Here is a 22,157-nt window from a genome sequence, read left to right as displayed (position 1 = left end):
TGTTGATTTAATATTGTCCATGTTTTTTAGGTAAGCATTTCCACGGTAGGATATGGAGATACAGTTCCTGATACCGCTTTGGGACGTATTGTAGCTTTCCTCTGCATATCCTTTGGGATCATCCTAAATGGCATGCCAATATCCATACTCTACAACCGATTTTCTGACTTCTATGCAAAGCTGAAAGCACATGAAACTACCAGTGTCTGGAACCCTGGAGCAGAAATCAGGCTGAAAGAGAGAATTCTTAAGAAGATTACAACATGCTTTGCCCCAGAGCAAAGAAACAGTTAGGGCCTTTTTCAGATCTTGGCACCCTTGTGCATTGCATTAATGCATTTTTTTTTAAAGTTACATGATGGACCTGACAATGCACTGAAATTATCAAAACAGACCTGCATCAATTTTGGCATGCACAGCATAACACAAAGTAGTACATTACCATGTGGCGTGGTGTGCTGCAATGCATGTGCATTGACTTTGTATATTGGGGTGATGAATGGCACTGTAATGTGCTAACGCATTTAACATTTATTAATGTAATACACACATTAACATGCACATTACCATGACACACCACACTAGATGTCACGTGTCAATCATAATTCTGATCCCATAAACATCTCTTTACCAGTATAGGTAAACTGGGGCTCTACTATATCTCCAAATTAAAAGCAACTATCTTTATATTAGTGAATACATGATGCAGTACTAAAATGTGTGTTATTAAAATAACTGGATAACATTTTTACAGTTGCAGTCAAGAGGGATAGGTTTTGAGGTACAGCAAGGATCTAAGAAGTAGTGAAGAAAATATCCCTTGAGCCGCACATCGCTGTAAATCCGCTATAAGAGAATATGTGGCAGTCTTGGATCGAACTCCAGCCAGGTCACACCCCCCCAAACTTGTTTAGCTCGCACCACACATGTGAGGTATCACCATGAATGTCACAGTGAGGCCAATCTGCAATCCATCCTTCCGAATCCGGGGTGAGCTGAACTCTTTTCTCTCTTTTCCAACAATATGATGTAGTCTACAATATTAATGAATAATTTTATGATAATTTGCTTTTGGTTGTTAATTGTTATATATCATCTATTATGTTCTGTATAGATATCCTCCTGAAGAAGCGGTTTGTCCCACGAAACTAGTAGAGAAGACCCCTGTGCGCCATTAGTTCGAACTCCCTTTTGTGGAGAATTCGTCAAGGCGCCCTTATTGTGATATGTATTTATTTGTATTTTAAATGAGTGATGTTTGTCATTTTTTCCTTTTTTTTTTTTCTACATGTTTATTAAACAAAATGAAATTTGAAATGTTATTGTTTTGCTTTCCTTACTATTAAAAGTACAGATCTAGTCCAATTTTCATCATTTTTGGTTTGGGACTGCTTAGAGGGCTAGCATGAGCAACTATCCCTAGCACTCGCATACCAACCCTTTCTTTAATAATATAACCAAAATGTAGTATTACTGTAAACCTAAAAGCAAAATGTATCACTAATCCAGCGCTTATGAAAAATTAATTGCCATAGATAAAAATAAGAATCTGCTATATATACAAAACAATCAATATCACATATGCTTAAAACGATAACACAGTTGTAATCAATAAAGCAAAAGCAGAGCTCATTTGGTGTATTGCACACCTTGCTTCCAAACAGTTCAATTTAATTACACCCTGTGACAGGTGAGTCCATATAACAATTTCTCCGCTGAGGCTGGATTCACACATGTACGGTGCAAATTTCAGCTCAGTTCTCTCTGCGAAGAGAAAAAAACAGCTGTTCAGTGCTTCCTCTTCGTTGTAGTTGAGGATCAGCTGAGCAGGGAGACGGGGAGATGTAGTGAGGAGGGGCAGAGAATGCCTGCTCACAATGGAATGCATCTGCAAATCAGATGCGTTCCCATAGAAGAATGTGTGCCTGCAATTTGCACCGCACTGCCTAGAAAACGCACTTTTTTGGGTCAATTTTGGAGTGCGAATGCAATGCACATATGTGATCTAGATGCATTCAAACTAATAGATTTTTAAAATGTTATGCGAATTGGATGCAGTTTAAGCTGCATCCAATTCGCATAGGTGTGAACCCAGCCTGAGTTTTTTGGGGGATTAATCAGGTGTGTATATAGGGAAACCTTCACCACACCTCGTGATAGATGATTGAGCCCCCCTCAAAATTTGCACTCACCAGATTTACAAGGTAAATAATCGTATCACTCGAGATCTTCCACCAGTCTCCGTATCTCATAACAAAGGGAAACAGACCTCATAAGGTAATCATGTTAATGGGGGGGGGGGGGTTCTCCTTTTGCTTTATCGATTTACAACTGTGTTAATTTTTATCACATCTGCTTAAAACGATGAGTATTAAATATTGAATTAGTGCTCACTAACATTCATTAAAGTGCATTTTTTCCAAAAAATGTGCAATTAACTAAAACGTTGTATGAACTTTGTGTGACATAAAAATTTGTAACACCCTCTAATTACTTCTCTAGAACCTCTGCTTTAAAAAATAAAAATAAATAATGTTTGGGAGTTCCAAGTAATTTTGTAGTAAACAAAATTGCATATTTTCACATTTATGAGAGAAATGTCAGAATTAGCCTGGTTTTGAAGCAGGAAATTACTGGCACTGCTGTGCATCTGCTAAAGGGCAAAACATTTGTGTGTCAGGAAAATGGACTATTTTGCATACGTTCCCAAGTTGCACAGGAGTAACTTTACAGCAACTGTTGCCGAGGAGGTTTGCTGCAGATGCCTCTCCATCCCACAGAAATTTCAGCTAAAAATAATTTGTTATAGAATGTGATACATTGCTGTATTAAAGAAAAATAGGATTTTTATAACGGCTTACCTGTAAAATGCTTTTCTTTGAAGTACATCACAGGACACAGAGCCATAGTAATTAATAGGTGTGTTATAGGCCACCTTTAGGTGATGGACACTCACACTGGCACACCCTAAGACGGGAAGTTCACTCCCTATATAACCCCGGCACAGTGGTGTAGTGGTTAGCACTCTCACCTAGCAGAAAAAAGGGTCGCTGGTTTGAATCCCAAACACGACAATACCTGCCTGGAGTTTGTATGTTCTCCCTGTGCCTGCGTGGGTTTCCTCCAGGTACTCTGGTTTCCTCGTAAAACAAAACAAGATAAAGTTGGCGCACAAATGAATGGTCTCTTTAAGAGCGTTTGACTATCTCGTGGGATGTTTGTTTATTTAAATAAATGTCCTGTAGATGGTCTCAATGTGCGGCTGTTAACCCATTATGGACTTGGTAAAAAATGGATGCAGCAGAAAAAACGATCAAAAACAGCGCATCAAAGGGACTAGTAGATTGATGTGAAAAAGACTTTAAAATGTCATTTATTAAATGTAAAAAATAAACACAGACATCTGATCCCTGCAGGATCTCAAACACATAAAAAACACCAATCATAAAACGGACAGATGTTTGATAATGAAAAGCTCCTCAGATCTCTCAATTATAACTTTGGAAAGGTCAAAACCAACGACCAATGTGCACAGCTTTCGAATGCCTAATGAATGCAATCAATCATCTGAAAGAACCCAAAAAGTCAGTGTAAACGAATGGAACAACGTTTCTAGGGACACTCACTTCATAGGTGTTCAATGGGCTGCAGAGCTGATGAGTCCAGTCTGATGACCGAGGGGGAGGTGTTTATTTCAGCTCCATCTGAAGCGTTCGGCTTGGAGGCAGAGGTGTAATGCTGCACGCTAGGTGGTAAGGATCAAGCTTAGTCACCAGATGATATCAGCTGTACACATAGGCAGCTTGGAGAACGCTGCACTGCCTGCAGTGCGGCTTGTCCGAGCGGCTGTGGATCACATGAGAGGCTTGTCACGTGGAAGGCTGTGAAGGGGAAGGTTGCTATGCCGACTCTCCTGCTTACATGTTTCGCGCTCCTGCGCTTTGTCAAAGCTGGAGCGGCATACAGCAACCAGAAAGATAAAGGCATCGGGTAGTGTGTAGGGGCGGGGACTGTCGAAGTCTCTCAGGTTAACCCCTAATGTGTCACTAAGCCTCCTGCAGTTAAAACCTTATTAGACAGGGGTCTGTGTCAGTGAAAGAACTGTTAGAAAACATCTAATAGGAAATGTGGATTGAAACATATGGTTGACACAGTGGTGTAGTGGTTAGCACTCTCACCTAGCAGCAAGCAGGACGCTGGTTCGATTCCCAACCACGCCACCACCCGCCTGAAGCTTGTATGTTCTCCCTGTGCCTGTGTGGGTTTCCATGGGGATATTAAAGGATATACAGAAGGGAGAAGAATGCTATGGATAAAAGGACACTGTAAGTTAAAAAAACACTGTAAGTTAAAAAAACTCAAGGGGGGGAAAAAATGCGGAGACCAAGGGCAAAAAAACAAATTATTTAAAAGATATATTTTATATTATTATTATTAAGTCCTTTCCTATAGGATAGTTAGAATAAATATATTAGCTACTCTTCGTTCATAAAAAAAAAAAAAAAAAATAAAAAAAAAAAAAAAAAAAAAAAAAAAAGGAAAATGAAAGAAAATGAAAATATATTTTCTATAAAAAATGTAGGGTGGCGGTCATGAACGATGAGTAGCGACTATATCTGAGTAACCTATATCAAGAGGTTATGCTGAGGATGTCAATGTCTTCATTGAGGCCATCAGGCGAGAGAGACCCCATAAGATATATCCAGAAGGTCTCCCTGCGACAAAGGTGGGAGAATCTTTCGTTGGCCGTTAGGGTACCCTTGGGGATAGCCTCAATTGCAAGGACCTCCATTTCTTTAAAGTTTTTATCATGACAATGGCGAAAATGGCGTGGCACGCTGTGTTGAATGCAGCCCTCTTTAATCAGGCGGCGATGTTCGCCCACCCTGACTCGTAGGGCCCGCATAGTGCGGCCTACATAAAGGAGGCCACAGGGACAACGTAAAACATATATTACGTATTCTGTAGAACACGTGATGAATTGTTTAATCTCAAAGGTTTTTCCTTTGGATGTAGTGATGGTGGATTGGCCATTGGGGATGGACTGACAAGTATAACAACCTCTTTTACGACATTTAAAAATCCCACATCTATTATCAAAGTACATCCTAATATCAGGGAATATATTATTATCCTTTCTATTGGATTTTATAAGTTTATTGGGAGCAATAATATTTTTGATTGTACGAGAGCGTCTAAAAGTGATTTGGGGTCTGACCGGAAGGAGTGGTGCTAAAATCGGATCCAGCTTTAGGATATCGTAATGTTTAAGAATTATTTTAGACATATGTTTATATTGTGTGTTAAAGGTAGAAATAAACCTAATTGTAGTATAGTCATTAGTGGAATTTTTGGGACGTTTTTTCGTAGGTGAATGCTTGGTTGCGTGTTCCATAAAGGCCTGTGTAACTAAATCATCTGGGTATTCTTTTTCTAAGAATTTTTTTGCCATCTGCTGGCCTTGTTGTGTATAGTCCTCAGTTGAGGTACAGTTTCTGCGTAACCTTTGGAACTGACCGCTAGGAATATTTTTCTTCCAAGCAGGGTGATGGCAACTCTTATAATGAAGGTAAGAGTTGCCTGCTGTGGGTTTAATATGGTTGCTAGTGGTGACACTATGCTCATTATGAGAAAGTACAAGGTCCAAAAAGACCAGATGGTTTTGGTCGATGACCGATGTGAAAGATAGACCCATAGAATTGTTGTTGCAATAAGTGACGAAGGAGGAAAAAGTCTCAACTCCGCCACTCCATATGAGCAAAATGTCATCTATATAACGACCATAAAATACGATAAACTCAGCAAAAGGATTGTTTCTCCAGATTTTTTGTTCCTCCCAAAAGCCCATGGTGAGGTTCGCATATACCGGGGCAAAACTGGCTCCCATGGCTGTACCTTGGCGCTGGAGGAAAAATTGGTCTAAAAAGGTGAAGTAGTTATGTTTCAAGCAGAACTCTATGCTCAATAATAAAAATTCAGACTGTTTGGAGTTCATGCTTTCATCAATGCTCAAAAAGTGTTGTATTGCATTCAGTCCCACTTCGTGGGGTATAGAAGTATAAAGCGAGTTGACGTCTAAAGAGGCCCACATATATTCGTCAGACCATCTGTAGTTTTCCATAACCTCAATCACCTGACTGGAGTCCTTAATATAGGAAGGAAGTTGCACCACCAATGGCTGTAAGATGTGATCTATATAGGCCGAAAGGCCGCTAGTGAAACTATTAGTACTGGCCACTATTGGTCTACCCGGAGGGTTAGTAAGGGACTTGTGAACCTTGGGGAGATGATAAAAGTAAGGGGTGCTGCAGACTTTGGGGAGGAGGAATCGTTTTTCTTGGGGATTTAACACCCCATCTTTTTGAGCTTTGTCTACCAACGTAATTAAATCACGCTGGTAAATTGGAAGGGGGTCGGTTTGAAGTTTTTGATATGTAGTCGTATCAGATAACAGGCGATTGGCTTCGCCAAGGTAGTCGCCCATGTCCTGTACGACTAGACTCCCTCCTTTATCGGCTTGTTTGACCACAATGTTCTTGTTGGTGGTAAGGTTATGAAGAGCCTGTTGTTCAAATTTATTTAGATTAGCTTGTTTTTTGTTATTGGTTGTATTGCATAACTCAATAAATTCTTTATAAACCACTTGGTAAAAAGTCTCAATAAAGGGGCCCTTAGAATGGGTTGGGTTAAAGGTGGACGCCGGTTTCAGATGAGTATGAATTATCGCTGGTTCTGTAAAGGGATATTGTGTTTTGGCTTGAGATATGACACTCGCTCCACAAGTCTTCAAGAATTCTCAAAATGTCATCCTGGGGGGTGACATTCATATCAATATTATCGATTTCAGGTGTTGAATCTCCTTTTTTGTTGTTATTAATAATTGTTTTTGCAAAATGTCTTTTCAGGGTAAGAGATCGAATAAATTTATTTAAATCTTTGAAGAGGCCAAATTTATTTGGTCCAGTGGATGGCGAAAAGCTTAGACCTTTCTTCAATAATGCTAATTCATATGGATTGAGGGTGTGTGATGAAAGGTTGAAGATTTTTATGGTACTCTCTTCCACTATGTCTCCACCCTTTCTTTTTTGTTTTGCCTTAAGCTTACGTCCTCCTCTGCAACCTCTTCTAGTTTTCTCTTTTCTTTTGTAAACATGACTCCCTTTGGAGACAGGGCTAAAAAACCTTCCTCAAAATTGGGAGGTGTCACTGAAGTACTGTCTTTTACCTTACTTTCATTGGGTGCACATGTTTTGTTACTAGATCTAGGGCGAGCTCCTTCCTTAATGTACTTGTCCAAATCTTTCACCAGAGGGCTATACTTATTGGATGTGACTACCGAAAAAATGGGTAGTCTATTTTCAGTAACATCCGGTTGATCGGATAGGCCAGAGGGGGATGGGGCAACAGTAGGCGAAGTGCTAACCAATAGGGGGTTGGCTGTTATATTGGGGTTGCAGTCTGCGCCATCCTTCTTATGGGTGATTGTGTAATCGCTTAGGCCTCGGGGGGGGTCAGGAGCACCACGTGTCACCTTGTGGTGCTCAAATTTAGAATGATAGGGCCTACTGGTCCTATTGGTTCCCGTGTTATTAGAGGAATTTTTAATTTTGTGAGGCTTACTTGTCTTATGGTTTTTAAATTTGGTCCTAGTATTATTGTGTAGGACCATGGTGTTATGAGGTGTATATACATGGTCCATTCCTGTCTGTGGTTGAATGCGGTTCATAGTGGGAGTGGGGTTTCTCTTCTTCCACTCAAAGATGTGGCCTGATCTATAATCGCCAATGTCTCTCTCTAATTTACTGGTTTTTGTGTGAATCATTGCATCCTCATCTTTCCTGATGTTTTTGTCCTGGACTTCCATCCATTTCAAAAAGAGACAAGATGTACTAAACTCCTGAATAGCCTCAGTTTTGGCTTTAACTGATTCCTCTGCCTTTCTAAGTTTACGTTCTCGTTGTTGCACTAATATTCTAATCCATTTGGTGGTGCAAAATTCCGAAATCATTTGCCATTCCTTAGAGAGGTCTTCGTCTAAAAAACTACATTGTTTTTTTATCCGGAGACCCCTAGGGGTAATACCTAGTTCCAGGTATTTCTGTAAAAACGCTAAATCCCACCATTGTGCGTTTTCGTATTGTTTGGCATCTTGGAGTTTTAGAAAGGCCTTACGCATTTGTATTTCAAATGCTTCAGTATGTGGAAGGTCCTTATTCGGGGAACTGGACTTAGATGTCACGTCAATAGTACTGTCTGCCCTTGTCTCTTCTAATTTGTTAAATATAGATTGTAAACGATTAATGCGATCCATTGGAAAAAAAAAAAAAAAGGGGGAGGGGGCACAAGGAGGGGGGTGGGAAAAAAAGGGGGAAAAAAGAAAAAGGAAACAACTGAGAATAAAAATGGTGTGGAATGGAATATGAATCTGTTTTAAAAAAACCCAATACTATAAGTAATACTATTAATTATATGTATATACACATAAAAACATCAGAGCTTCCACATGACAATTATCATAAAAAACAAAAAAACGATCATGTAAAGTCCATAAGATTGGTGACTGTCTTTGTTGTGAAATGGAATATTACACAAGCTTAATCATAGAGACTGATCGACGGCTTGATTATGTCCTACAAGTTGATATAAGGGAAAAAAATCACAGACTCTATGATTAAGCTTGTGTAATATTCCATTTCACAACAAAGACAGTCACCAATCTTATGGACTTTACATGATCGTTTTTTTGTTTTTTATGATAATTGTCATGTGGAAGCTCTGATGTTTTTATGTGTATATACATATAATTAATAGTATTACTTATAGTATTGGGTTTTTTTAAAACAGATTCATATTCCATTCCACACCATTTTTATTCTCAGTTGTTTCCTTTTTCTTTTTTCCCCCTTTTTTTCCCACCCCCCTCCTTGTGCCCCCTCCCCCTTTTTTTTTTTTTTTCCAATGGATCGCATTAATCGTTTACAATCTATATTTAACAAATTAGAAGAGACAAGGGCAGACAGTACTATTGACGTGACATCTAAGTCCAGTTCCCCGAATAAGGACCTTCCACATACTGAAGCATTTGAAATACAAATGCGTAAGGCCTTTCTAAAACTCCAAGATGCCAAACAATACGAAAACGCACAATGGTGGGATTTAGCGTTTTTACAGAAATACCTGGAACTAGGTATTACCCCTAGGGGTCTCCGGATAAAAAAACAATGTAGTTTTTTAGACGAAGACCTCTCTAAGGAATGGCAAATGATTTCGGAATTTTGCACCACCAAATGGATTAGAATATTAGTGCAACAACGAGAACGTAAACTTAGAAAGGCAGAGGAATCAGTTAAAGCCAAAACTGAGGCTATTCAGGAGTTTAGTACATCTTGTCTCTTTTTGAAATGGATGGAAGTCCAGGACAAAAACATCAGGAAAGATGAGGATGCAATGATTCACACAAAAACCAGTAAATTAGAGAGAGACATTGGCGATTATAGATCAGGCCACATCTTTGAGTGGAAGAAGAGAAACCCCACTCCCACTATGAACCGCATTCAACCACAGACAGGAATGGACCATGTATATACACCTCATAACACCATGGTCCTACACAATAATACTAGGACCAAATTTAAAAACCATAAGACAAGTAAGCCTCACAAAATTAAAAATTCCTCTAATAACACGGGAACCAATAGGACCAGTAGGCCCTATCATTCTAAATTTGAGCACCACAAGGTGACACGTGGTGCTCCTGACCCCCCCCGAGGCCTAAGCGATTACACAATCACCCATAAGAAGGATGGCGCAGACTGCAACCCCAATATAACAGCCAACCCCCTATTGGTTAGCACTTCGCCTACTGTTGCCCCATCCCCCTCTGGCCTATCCGATCAACCGGATGTTACTGAAAATAGACTACCCATTTTTTCGGTAGTCACATCCAATAAGTATAGCCCTCTGGTGAAAGATTTGGACAAGTACATTAAGGAAGGAGCTCGCCCTAGATCTAGTAACAAAACATGTGCACCCAATGAAAGTAAGGTAAAAGACAGTACTTCAGTGACACCTCCCAATTTTGAGGAAGGTTTTTTAGCCCTGTCTCCAAAGGGAGTCATGTTTACAAAAGAAAAGAGAAAACTAGAAGAGGTTGCAGAGGAGGACGTAAGCTTAAGGCAAAACAAAAAAGAAAGGGTGGAGACATAGTGGAAGAGAGTACCATAAAAATCTTCAACCTTTCATCACACACCCTCAATCCATATGAATTAGCATTATTGAAGAAAGGTCTAAGCTTTTCGCCATCCACTGGACCAAATAAATTTGGCCTCTTCAAAGATTTAAATAAATTTATTCGATCTCTTACCCTGAAAAGACATTTTGCAAAAACAATTATTAATAACAACAAAAAAGGAGATTCAACACCTGAAATCGATAATATTGATATGAATGTCACCCCCCAGGATGACATTTTGAGAATTCTTGAAGACTTGTGGAGCGAGTGTCATATCTCAAGCCAAACACAATATCCCTTTACAGAACCAGCGATAATTCATACTCATCTGAAACCGGCGTCCACCTTTAACCCAACCCATTCTAAGGGCCCCTTTATTGAGACTTTTTACCAAGTGGTTTATAAAGAATTTATTGAGTTATGCAATACAACCAATAACAAAAAACAAGCTAATCTAAATAAATTTGAACAACAGGCTCTTCATAACCTTACCACCAACAAGAACATTGTGGTCAAACAAGCCGATAAAGGAGGGAGTCTAGTCGTACAGGACATGGGCGACTACCTTGGCGAAGCCAATCGCCTGTTATCTGATACGACTACATATCAAAAACTTCAAACCGACCCCCTTCCAATTTACCAGCGTGATTTAATTACGTTGGTAGACAAAGCTCAAAAAGATGGGGTGTTAAATCCCCAAGAAAAACGATTCCTCCTCCCCAAAGTCTGCAGCACCCCTTACTTTTATCATCTCCCCAAGGTTCACAAGTCCCTTACTAACCCTCCGGGTAGACCAATAGTGGCCAGTACTAATAGTTTCACTAGCGGCCTTTCGGCCTATATAGATCACATCTTACAGCCATTGGTGGTGCAACTTCCTTCCTATATTAAGGACTCCAGTCAGGTGATTGAGGTTATGGAAAACTACAGATGGTCTGACGAATATATGTGGGCCTCTTTAGACGTCAACTCGCTTTATACTTCTATACCCCACGAAGTGGGACTGAATGCAATACAACACTTTTTGAGCATTGATGAAAGCATGAACTCCAAACAGTCTGAATTTTTATTATTGAGCATAGAGTTCTGCTTGAAACATAACTACTTCACCTTTTTAGACCAATTTTTCCTCCAGCGCCAAGGTACAGCCATGGGAGCCAGTTTTGCCCCGGTATATGCGAACCTCACCATGGGCTTTTGGGAGGAACAAAAAATCTGGAGAAACAATCCTTTTGCTGAGTTTATCGTATTTTATGGTCGTTATATAGATGACATTTTGCTCATATGGAGTGGCGGAGTTGAGACTTTTTCCTCCTTCGTCACTTATTGCAACAACAATTCTATGGGTCTATCTTTCACATCGGTCATCGACCAAAACCATCTGGTCTTTTTGGACCTTGTACTTTCTCATAATGAGCATAGTGTCACCACTAGCAACCATATTAAACCCACAGCAGGCAACTCTTACCTTCATTATAAGAGTTGCCATCACCCTGCTTGGAAGAAAAATATTCCTAGCGGTCAGTTCCAAAGGTTACGCAGAAACTGTACCTCAACTGAGGACTATACACAACAAGGCCAGCAGATGGCAAAAAAATTCTTAGAAAAAGAATACCCAGATGATTTAGTTACACAGGCCTTTATGGAACACGCAACCAAGCATTCACCTACGAAAAAACGTCCCAAAAATTCCACTAATGACTATACTACAATTAGGTTTATTTCTACCTTTAACACACAATATAAACATATGTCTAAAATAATTCTTAAACATTACGATATCCTAAAGCTGGATCCGATTTTAGCACCACTCCTTCCGGTCAGACCCCAAATCACTTTTAGACGCTCTCGTACAATCAAAAATATTATTGCTCCCAATAAACTTATAAAATCCAATAGAAAGGATAATAATATATTCCCTGATATTAGGATGTACTTTGATAATAGATGTGGGATTTTTAAATGTCGTAAAAGAGGTTGTTATACTTGTCAGTCCATCCCCAATGGCCAATCCACCATCACTACATCCAAAGGAAAAACCTTTGAGATTAAACAATTCATCACGTGTTCTACAGAATACGTAATATATGTTTTACGTTGTCCCTGTGGCCTCCTTTATGTAGGCCGCACTATGCGGGCCCTACGAGTCAGGGTGGGCGAACATCGCCGCCTGATTAAAGAGGGCTGCATTCAACACAGCGTGCCACGCCATTTTCGCCATTGTCATGATAAAAACTTTAAAGAAATGGAGGTCCTTGCAATTGAGGCTATCCCCAAGGGTACCCTAACGGCCAACGAAAGATTCTCCCACCTTTGTCGCAGGGAGACCTTCTGGATATATCTTATGGGGTCTCTCTCGCCTGATGGCCTCAATGAAGACATTGACATCCTCAGCATAACCTCTTGATATAGTTACTCAGATATAGTCGCTACTCATCGTTCATGACCGCCACCCTACATTTTTTATAGAAAATATATTTTCATTTTCTTTCATTTTCCTTTTTTTTTTTTTTTTTTTTTTTTTTTTTTTTTTTTTTTTTTTTTTTTTATTTTTTTTTTTTTTTTTATGAACGAAGAGTAGCTAATATATTTATTCTAACTATCCTATAGGAAAGGACTTAATAATAATAATATAAAATATATCTTTTAAATAATTTGTTTTTTTGCCCTTGGTCTCCGCATTTTTTCCCCCCCTTGAGTTTTTTTAACTTACAGTGTTTTTTTAACTTACAGTGTCCTTTTATCCATAGCATTCTTCTCCCTTCTGTATATCCTTTAATATCCCCATGGAAACCCACACAGGCACAGGGAGAACATACAAGCTTCAGGCGGGTGGTGGCGTGGTTGGGAATCGAACCAGCGTCCTGCTTGCTGCTAGGTGAGAGTGCTAACCACTACACCACTGTGTCAACCATATGTTTCAATCCACATTTCCTATTAGATGTTTTCTAACAGTTCTTTCACTGACACAGACCCCTGTCTAATAAGGTTTTAACTGCAGGAGGCTTAGTGACACATTAGGGGTTAACCTGAGAGACTTCGACAGTCCCCGCCCCTACACACTACCCGATGCCTTTATCTTTCTGGTTGCTGTATGCCGCTCCAGCTTTGACAAAGCGCAGGAGCGCGAAACATGTAAGCAGGAGAGTCGGCATAGCAACCTTCCCCTTCACAGCCTTCCACGTGACAAGCCTCTCATGTGATCCACAGCCGCTCGGACAAGCCGCACTGCAGGCAGTGCAGCGTTCTCCAAGCTGCCTATGTGTACAGCTGATATCATCTGGTGACTAAGCTTGATCCTTACCACCTAGCGTGCAGCATTACACCTCTGCCTCCAAGCCGAACGCTTCAGATGGAGCTGAAATAAACACCTCCCCCTCGGTCATCAGACTGGACTCATCAGCTCTGCAGCCCATGGAACACCTATGAAGTGAGTGTCCCTAGAAACGTTGTTCCATTCGTTTACACTGACTTTTTGGGTTCTTTCAGATGATTGATTGCATTCATTAGGCATTCGAAAGCTGTGCACATTGGTCGTTGGTTTTGACCTTTCCAAAGTTATAATTGAGAGATCTGAGGAGCTTTTCATTATCAAACATCTGTCCGTTTTATGATTGGTGTTTTTTATGTGTTTGAGATCCTGCAGGGATCAGATGTCTGTGTTTATTTTTTACATTTAATAAATGACATTTTAAAGTCTTTTTCACATCAATCTACTAGTCCCTTTGATGCGCTGTTTTTGATCGTTTTTTTACTCTGGTTTCCTCCCACACTCCAAAGACATGCAGGTAGGTTAATTGGCTTCTGTCCAAAATTGGCCCTAGTATATGAATGGGGACCTTGGATTGTGGGCTCCTTGAGGGTAGGGACCTATGTGAGTGTACAATGTACAGGGATAGGGACAATTGTAGACACTTACTCAGGTTGAACTAGATGGACTGGTGTCTTTATTCAACCTTACTAACTATGAAACCCCTCCAACTACTGGCGTGCCTCAGTTTTTGTAGCAAAGCAATACACGTGTATACTTGAAAGAGGGGAGGGACCTCTGTGACCTGTGATGTACTTCAAAGAAAAGGATTTTACAGGTAAGTCGTTATAAAAATCCTATTTTCTTAATCGTACATCACGGGACACAGAGCCATAGTAATTACTATGTGGGATGTCCCAGAGCAATGCCAACTGAGGAGGAGAGAGACGCAACAGAATTTAGGCAACATGAGACTAGAGGATTTATACTTCTGCCTGCAGCACACTACGCCCAAAGGCAATATCCTCATGTCTTTTTACATTTACCTTATAAAATCTGGTAAATGTATAGACTGAAGACCATGGAAGCTTGGTGATGCACTCCCACAAAGCACTAACCATCCTAGTGGAGTGCGCTTTTGATTTCAGAGGGTGGAATCCTCTTCTTTAAACCATAAGCCTGAACAGTTACTTGCTGAATCCATTTAGAAATAAACTGATTTTTAAATACAGCTTACCTGTAAAATCAGTTTCTTTGAATGCATCACGGGACACAGAGCAGTTATTCATGACTATCTGGGTTATACGCTACCTCTAGGTGATTGGACACTGGCAACCAAGAGCAAGAAGGTTCCTCCCATATAACCCCTCCCATACGGGAATTACCTCAGTTTTGTAGCAAGCAATGAAGAGGGGAGGGATCTCTGTGTCCCATGATGTATTCAAAGAAAAGGATTTTACAGGTAAGCTGTATTTAAAAATCAGTTTTTCTTTATCATACATCACGGGACACAGAGCAGTTATTCATGACTATCTGGGATGTCCTAAAGCAATGCACCTGAGGGGAGGGATACACAGCTTAGACAAGTCCCAACTGTCGTTTGGCCCTATAAGGCTGCCTGCAACACGCTATGACCAAAGATTGTCTCTTCTCGAGACCTGACATCCAACTGATAAAATCTGGTGAATGTGTGAACTGAAGATCAAGCGGCTGCTCTGCAGACCTGAGCCATAGACACCCCTCTAGTGGAATGTGCTTTCAGGTCTCTCGGTGGAATCCTATGCCTCAACTCATATGCCTGAATGATAGTTTGGTGACTCCACCTTGAGATAGTTGAAGACGTAGCTGCCTGTCCTTTCTTAGGACCCTGGGGCAGAATAAAAAGAGAGTCCGTTTTCCTGAAAGGGGCTGATGCCCTTAAGTAGACTTTAATAGCCCTTACTACATCCAGCCCGTGGAGTAACTTTTCTTCCTCAGACCCTGGATTTGGAAAAAAGGAGGGCAGAATGATATCCTGATTCAAACGAAAATTGGAAACTACTTTTGGCAAAAATTCCCGACGAGGGCGCAAAACTGTCCTGCCCTGGTGCAGAATCAAGAAAGGTTCTCTGCATGAAAGGGCGGTTAGCTCCGACACTCTTCTGGCCGAAGTTATGGCCACCAAGAAGACTAATTTCCTGGTCAATAGGACTAAAGGAATCTGCTTAATAGGCTCAAAGGGTAGATACTAAGGGCTGATAGTACCAAATTCAAGTCCCAGGGGCATAAGGGGGGCTTAATCGGTGGTCTTAGGTGCGTCACTCCCTTAACAAAAGAGGGGTAGGGGCTCTCAGTGGATCAAAAAGTTCTAGTGTGGTGGTCTCATCCCTGATACATTTTGAACAAAAAAAATCCCCCTATACAAATGGGATTATAAGTGACCACCAACACCACACACAAATCAAAAACATAAATATTTTATTAACAAATATAAAACAAAAGATACACATAAATACATTAAAACCAGAGGGACTACTAGACAAATAGTGTCACAGTGGTATGGCAAAATGTTATAAACACGTAATTACATAAAAAAAAAAACAACCAATAAATATTAATTATACTCTAAGCCAGTGGTTCTTAACCTTGTTGGAGGTACTGACCACCAGTTTCATATGCGCACTCACCGAACCCTTCTTAATTTGAAAAATAAAATATGATTTATTCAACTTCAAAACATAGGTATATATTTATACATAGGTGCATGGGCATCCGCAGAACTTTTTCCAAGGGGGGGGGGGGCATCATTTTAAGGCCACTCATGCTCCGCCCCTTTTCGACAATATCATGAAAATCTTTCCACTGGTAATACATATGTGTTATGTAACAGATAATTCATCTTCACTTTGTATTGGAAGTTACCCTGGTGGCTGTGTTCCATGCCCATATAGCCTAGAGAATGTACATCTTTTTACATTGCAATACATCTGTTGTGGCCATATTTTGATCTCATACTGTCACTGTATAGACTGTTTTCATAAAGATAAAAATATGGCAACAACAGATGTATTGCAATGTAAAAAGATGTACATTCTCTAGGCTATATGGGCATGGTACGCAGCCACCTGAGTAACCTTGCGGACGCCCATGCTTTAAAAAACCAGCCCTGGAAAAAATTTCATACCAGCCTCACAGCATTATTATACCAGCCCAACAGCATAACGTCATTATTTTCTTGTTCATGAAAGGGAAAAACCATACATTTTACCATTTAATAGTGGTAAGTGATCAATCATCAAGGGGGACCCCAGGAACTCAGAACGTGGGGGGGGGCACCTTCTGCAGAAAGAATACTCGAAGGTAAGGGGGGTGGGTTACTAATATAAGGAGGAAACCCTTTATATCAGTGCCCCTTACATTATCGTATTCACTCCCCCCTTACATCAGTGACCCCCCCCCCCCCCCCCCCCCACTGGCCTGGTGGTGATTTCACTGACCTCCTCTCAGGTGCACTGTGCAGGGCTCAGTCAGTCGGCTCCAGCTTGGTGGCTCTGGTTTTATCCTATAGTCTCCTGTCCACACAAGTCTGACTTCTCCCATGACCCCCATCCCGGCGGTGCTCCCACTCTTGACTCCTCTCCAGACTCCCTCAGAGACTGCAGACATGCTACAGGAGATGGTCAGAGACTGCAGACTTGATGCAAGAGATCAATGCAGCCTCACCAGTGCCCATCAAATGCAGCCTCACTGTGCCCACCAATGCAGCCTCAGTGTGCCCATCAAATGCAGCCTCACTGTGTCCATCAAATGCAGCCTCAATGTGTCCATCAAATGCAGCTTTACTGTGTCCATCATTGCAGCCCCTCCTGTGCCCCATGTCCCAGTCTGCAGTCCCTGTCTGTGGGGAGGTGTGTTGTTGATGCTTGGTACGGTACCTTGCATGAGAGCAGGATATCCATGATGGCTAGCAGCAGGCAGGGTCCTGTTCTCGTTTTGGATGGGGACTGTGCTCCTTCCAGAGGATCTGTCTGAGATAGAGTGGTCCCTGGCCACCTGGACCTTCAGCTGTCCTCATTTTCCAGCCCCAGTCAGCCTGTCCTCTGGTCCTGGGGAAGTGGAGAGTACTGGGTGGGAGTTGGAGAGAAGGGGGAGCAAAGAGTACTGGCTTGGTTGGAGAACACATGGGTGGGGGCAAAGAGCGAGGGGGAGTGGAGATCACAAGGGTGGGAAGCAGAGAGTGCTGGGGGGGAACTTGAGAGCACTGGGGCAATAAGAACAGGGGTAGAGAGCACGGTAGGCTGAGAGCACTGGGGGGGGGGGCTAAGAGTGTGGGGTGGTGAAGAGCACGGGGGGGGGGGGGGGAGAAAAACAGGGGGTGGAGAGCACGGGGGCTGGAGAGTACTGGGGGGGTACAAAGAGCAGGGGGGAGTGGAGAGCAATGGGGGGAGCTTGAGAGCACCAGTGGGGGGCCAGAAAGAACAGGGGTGGAAAGCACGGGGGACTGGAGAGCACTATGGGGGGTGGAGAGCACTGGTAGGGTTGGAGAGCACGTGGGTGGGGGCAAAATGCAGGGGGAGTGGTGATTACAGGAGTGGGGAGTGGAGAGTGCTGGGGGGAGCCAAAAAGAACAGGGGTGGAGAGCACGGAGGGTAGAGAGCACTGGGGGGGCTGGAGAACACCAGGGGGCAGAAAGAACAGGGATGGGGAGAATGGAGGGCTAGAGAGCACTGGGGTGGGGGCTGGAGAGTGATGGGGAGAGCTGAAGAGCACTGGGGGTAGAATAACAGGGGGGAGATCACTGGGGGGAGTGGAGAGCACTGGGTGGAGAGCACTGGGGGGGGGAGAGGAGAGCACTGGGGGGAAGAGAGCACTGGGGGGGAAGAGCACTGGGGGAGAGCAGTGGGGGAGAACATGGGGGAGAGCACTGGGGAGGAGAACAGGGGGAGAGCACGGAGGGGAGAGGACTGGGGGGAGTGGAGAGTACTGTGGGGGGGGGGGGACGGGGGGAGCACTGGGCGGAGTGGAGAGCACTGGGGGAACAGGGGGGAGAGCACTGGGATGGTGGCTAGAGAAGGATGAGGAGAGCTGGAGAGCAGGGGGCAGCAAGAACAGGGGAGGAGAAAACTGGGGGGCAGGAGAGTGTGGTGGAGGAGAGTACTGGGGGGACGACAAGGGGGAGAGCACTGGGGGGAGTGGAGAGCACTGTGGGAGGGGGCACTGGGGGTGAACGGGGGGAGTGGAGAGCACTGGGATGGTGGCTAGAGAAGGAGGGGGAGAGCAGGGGGGGCAGCAAGAACAGGGGAGGAGAGAACTGGGGGGGCAGGAGAGTGTGGTGGTGGAGGAGAGCACTGGGGGGCAGGAGAGTGCAGTGGTGGGGGAGAGCAGGGGGGGCAGCAAGAACATGGGAGGAGAGAACTGGGGGGCAGGAGAGTGTGGTGGAAGAGAGCACTGGGGGGGGCAGGAGAGTGTGGTGGAAGAGAGCACTGGGGGGGGGGCAGGAGAGTGTGGTGGAGGAGAGCACTGGGGGGGCAGGAGAGTGTGGTGGTGGAGAAGAGCACTGGGGGGCAGGAGAGTGCGGTGGAGGAGGAGAGCACTGGGGGGGCAGGAGAGTGCGGTGGTGGAGGAGAGCACTGGGGGGGCAGGAGAGTGCGGTGGTGGAGGAGAGCACTGGGGGGCAGGAGAGTGCGGTGGTGGAGGAGAGCACTGGGGGGGCAGGAGAGTGCGGTGGAAGAGAGCACTGGCGGGGGGCAGGAGAGTGTGGTGGAAGAGAGCACTGGGGGGGGGCAGGAGAGTGTGGTGGAAGAGAGCACTGGGGGGGGCAGGAGAGTGTGGTGGAGGAGAGCACTGGGGGGGCAGAGAGTGTGGTGGTGGGGGAGAGCACTGGGGGCGGGCAGGAGAGTGTGGTGGTCGGGAGAGAGCACGGGGGGGGGGGCCAGGAGAGTGTGGTGGTGGAGGAGATCACTGGGGGGGCAGGAGAGTGTGGTGGTGGGGAGAGCACTGGGGGCGGGCAGGAAGGAGAGTGCAGTGGTGGAGGAGAGCACTGGGGGGGGGGCAGGAGAGTGCGGTGGTGGAGGAGAGCACTGGGGGGGCAGGAGAGTGCGGTGGTGGAGGAGATCACTGTGGGGGGCAGGAGAGTGTGGTAGGGGAGAGCACTGGGGGGGGCAGGAGAGTGTGGTGGAGGAGAGCACTGGGGGGGCAGGAGAGTGTGGTGAAGGAGAACAATGGGGGGGGCAGGAGAGTGCAGTGGTGGAGGAGAGCACTGGGGGGGCAGGAGAGTGTGGTGGTGGAGGAGAGCACTGGGGGGGCAGGAGAGTGTGGTGGTGGAGGAGAGCACTGGGGGGCAGGAGAGTGTGGTGGTGGAGGAGAGCACTGGGGGGGGGGCAGGAGAGTGGTGGTGGAGGAGAGCACTGGGGGGCAGGAGAGTGTGGTGGAGGAGAACAATGGGGGGGCAGGAGAGTGTGGTGGTGGAGGAGAGCACTGGGGGGCAGGAGAGTGTGGTGGTGGAGGAGAGCACTGGGGGGCAGGAGAGTGTGGTGGTGGAGGAGAGCACTGGGGGGGCAGGAGAGTGTGGTGGTGGAGGAGAGCACTGGGGGGCAGGAGAGTGTGGTGGAGGAGAGCACTGGGGGGGGCAGGAGAGTGTGGTGGTGGAGGAGAGCACTGGGGGGGGCAGGAGAGTGTGGTGGTGGAGGAGAGCACTGGGGGGGCAGGAGAGTGTGGTGGTGGAGGAGAGCACTGGGGGGGCAGGAGAGTGCGGTGGTGGAGGAGAGCACTGGGGGGGGGCAGGAGAGTGTGGTGGAAGAGAGCACTGGGGGGAGGCAGGAGAGTGTGGTGGAAGAGAGCACTGGGGGGGGGCAGGAGAGTGTGGTGGAAGAGAGCACTGGGGGGGGGGGCAGGAGAGTGTGGTGGAGGAGAGCACTGGGGGGGCAGGAGAGTGTGGTGGTGGGGGAGAGCACTGGGGGCGGGCAGGAGAGTGTGGTGGTGGGGGGAGAGCACTGGGGGCGGGCAGGAGAGTGTGGTGGTGGGGGAGAGCACTGGGGGCGGGCAGGAGAGTGTGGTGGTGGGGGGAGAGCACTGGGGGGGGCAGGAGAGTGTGGTGGTGGAGGAGATCACTGGGGGGGCAGGAGAGTGTGGTGGTGGGGGAGAGCACTGGGGGCGGGCAGGAGAGTGCGGTGGTGGAGGAGAGCACTGGGGGGGCAGGAGAGTGCGGTGGTGGAGGAGATCACTGGGGGGGCAGGAGAGTGCGGTGGTGGAGGAGATCACTGGGGGGGGGCAGGAGAGTGTGGTGGAGGAGAGCACTGGGGGGGGCAGGAGAGTGTGGTGGAGGAGAGCACTGGGGGGGCAGGAGAGTGTGGTGGAGGAGAACAATGGGGGGGCAGGAGAGTGTGGTGGTGGAGGAGAGCACTGGGGGGGCAGGAGAGTGTGGTGGTGGAGGAGAGCACTGGGGGGGCAGGAGAGTGTGGTGGTGGAGGAGAGCACTGGGGGGGCAGGAGAGTGTGGTGGTGGAGGAGAGCACTGGGGGGGCAGGAGAGTGTGGTGGTGGAGGAGAGCACTGGGGGGGCAGGAGAGTGTGGTGGTGGAGGAGAGCACTGGGGGGGCAGGAGAGTGTGGTGGTGGAGGAGAGCACTGGGGGGGCAGGAGAGTGTGGTGGTGGAGGAGAGCACTGGGGGGGCAGGAGAGTGTGGTGGTGGAGGAGAGCACTGGGGGGGCAGGAGAGTGTGGTGGTGGAGGAGAGCACTGGGGGGGGCAGGAGAGTGTGGTGGAAGAGAGCACGGGGGGGCAGGAGAGTGTGGTGGAGGAGAGCACTGGGGGGGGGCAGGAGAGTGTGGTGGAGGAGAGCACTGGGTGGGGGGCAGGAGAGTGTGGTGGAGGAGAGCACTGGGGGGGCAGGAGAGTGTGGTGGAGGAGAGCACTGGGGGGGGGGCAGGAGAGTGTGGTGGAGGAGAGCACTGGGGGGGGGGGCAGGGAGCACAAGGTGAACTGGGGACAGTAAAATAAGTTGGATAGGAGACCCCCTGCAGCCCCCCCCCCCCTATCCTCCTATCCAGGCACTGTGGCACACAGGGTGGGCTGTACCTGCAGCATCTCCTCCTATGGATAAAAGTGCTGGCTGGCTGTGTACGGCGGCGGTCGCTCTGTAACATGGCCCCGCCCCCCCAGATCGGCTCGTGGGATAGGCGGAATGTTGATTCTCTCTACTATCACACAGGAACGTCTGGGGGGGGCGGGGCCATGTTACAGAGCGGCCGCCGAACACAGAGGCAGCCCGCTCTGTGATCCAGAGGAGAGAGCGGAGGATGCAGCCGCCGGCGGACTCAGAAAAAAAAATGCAGCATGGCGGCAACACCTTGGGGATTCCAGGGGGGGGACTTGACCCCCCTTGCCCCCTGCTGCGGACGCCCATGCATAGGTGCACAAAATGAATAAGACCATTAACCACTTGCCGACCGCCGCACGACGATGTACGTCGACAGAATGGCACGGGCAGGCATAAGGGCTTACATGTACGTCCTTGCCTGCCCGCGGGTCGGGGGCCCGATCGGGCCCCCGCCCGGTGCCTGCGGCGGACGGTATTCGTTCGGGAGCGATCCCGGACGAGGGGACGGCCATTCATTCATGACCACCCCCTCGCGATCGCTCCCGACGAATGAAAATGTCCGGTGACATCACTTCCTCTCCTGTAATGTAAACACAGGAGAG

The 22,157-nt window shown here is 46.0% G+C and overlaps 1 protein-coding gene across 1 annotated transcript in view; it reads left to right on the top strand.

Moving 5' to 3' along the window:
* The window catches only part of LOC143974385 (potassium voltage-gated channel subfamily V member 2-like), a 142,561-nt gene extending 140,057 nt beyond the window's left edge, over positions 1-2,504 (top strand). The window contains exon 2 of the mRNA XM_077475685.1: positions 31-2,504. Coding sequence (XP_077331811.1) covers positions 31-294 — 264 coding nt within the window. The 3' untranslated portion in view covers positions 295-2,504. The remainder of the gene's footprint in view (positions 1-30) is intronic.
* The last annotated feature ends 19,653 nt before the right edge of the window (positions 2,505-22,157 follow it).

The sequence above is a fragment of the Lithobates pipiens genome, unplaced genomic scaffold, assembly GCF_037356315.1.
Source record: "Lithobates pipiens isolate NorthernLeopardFrog02 unplaced genomic scaffold, aLitPip1_a1.2 Scaffold_13, whole genome shotgun sequence".
Taxonomy (NCBI): Eukaryota; Metazoa; Chordata; class Amphibia; order Anura; family Ranidae; genus Lithobates; species Lithobates pipiens.
This window is presented reverse-complemented; position numbering and strand designations above follow the sequence as displayed.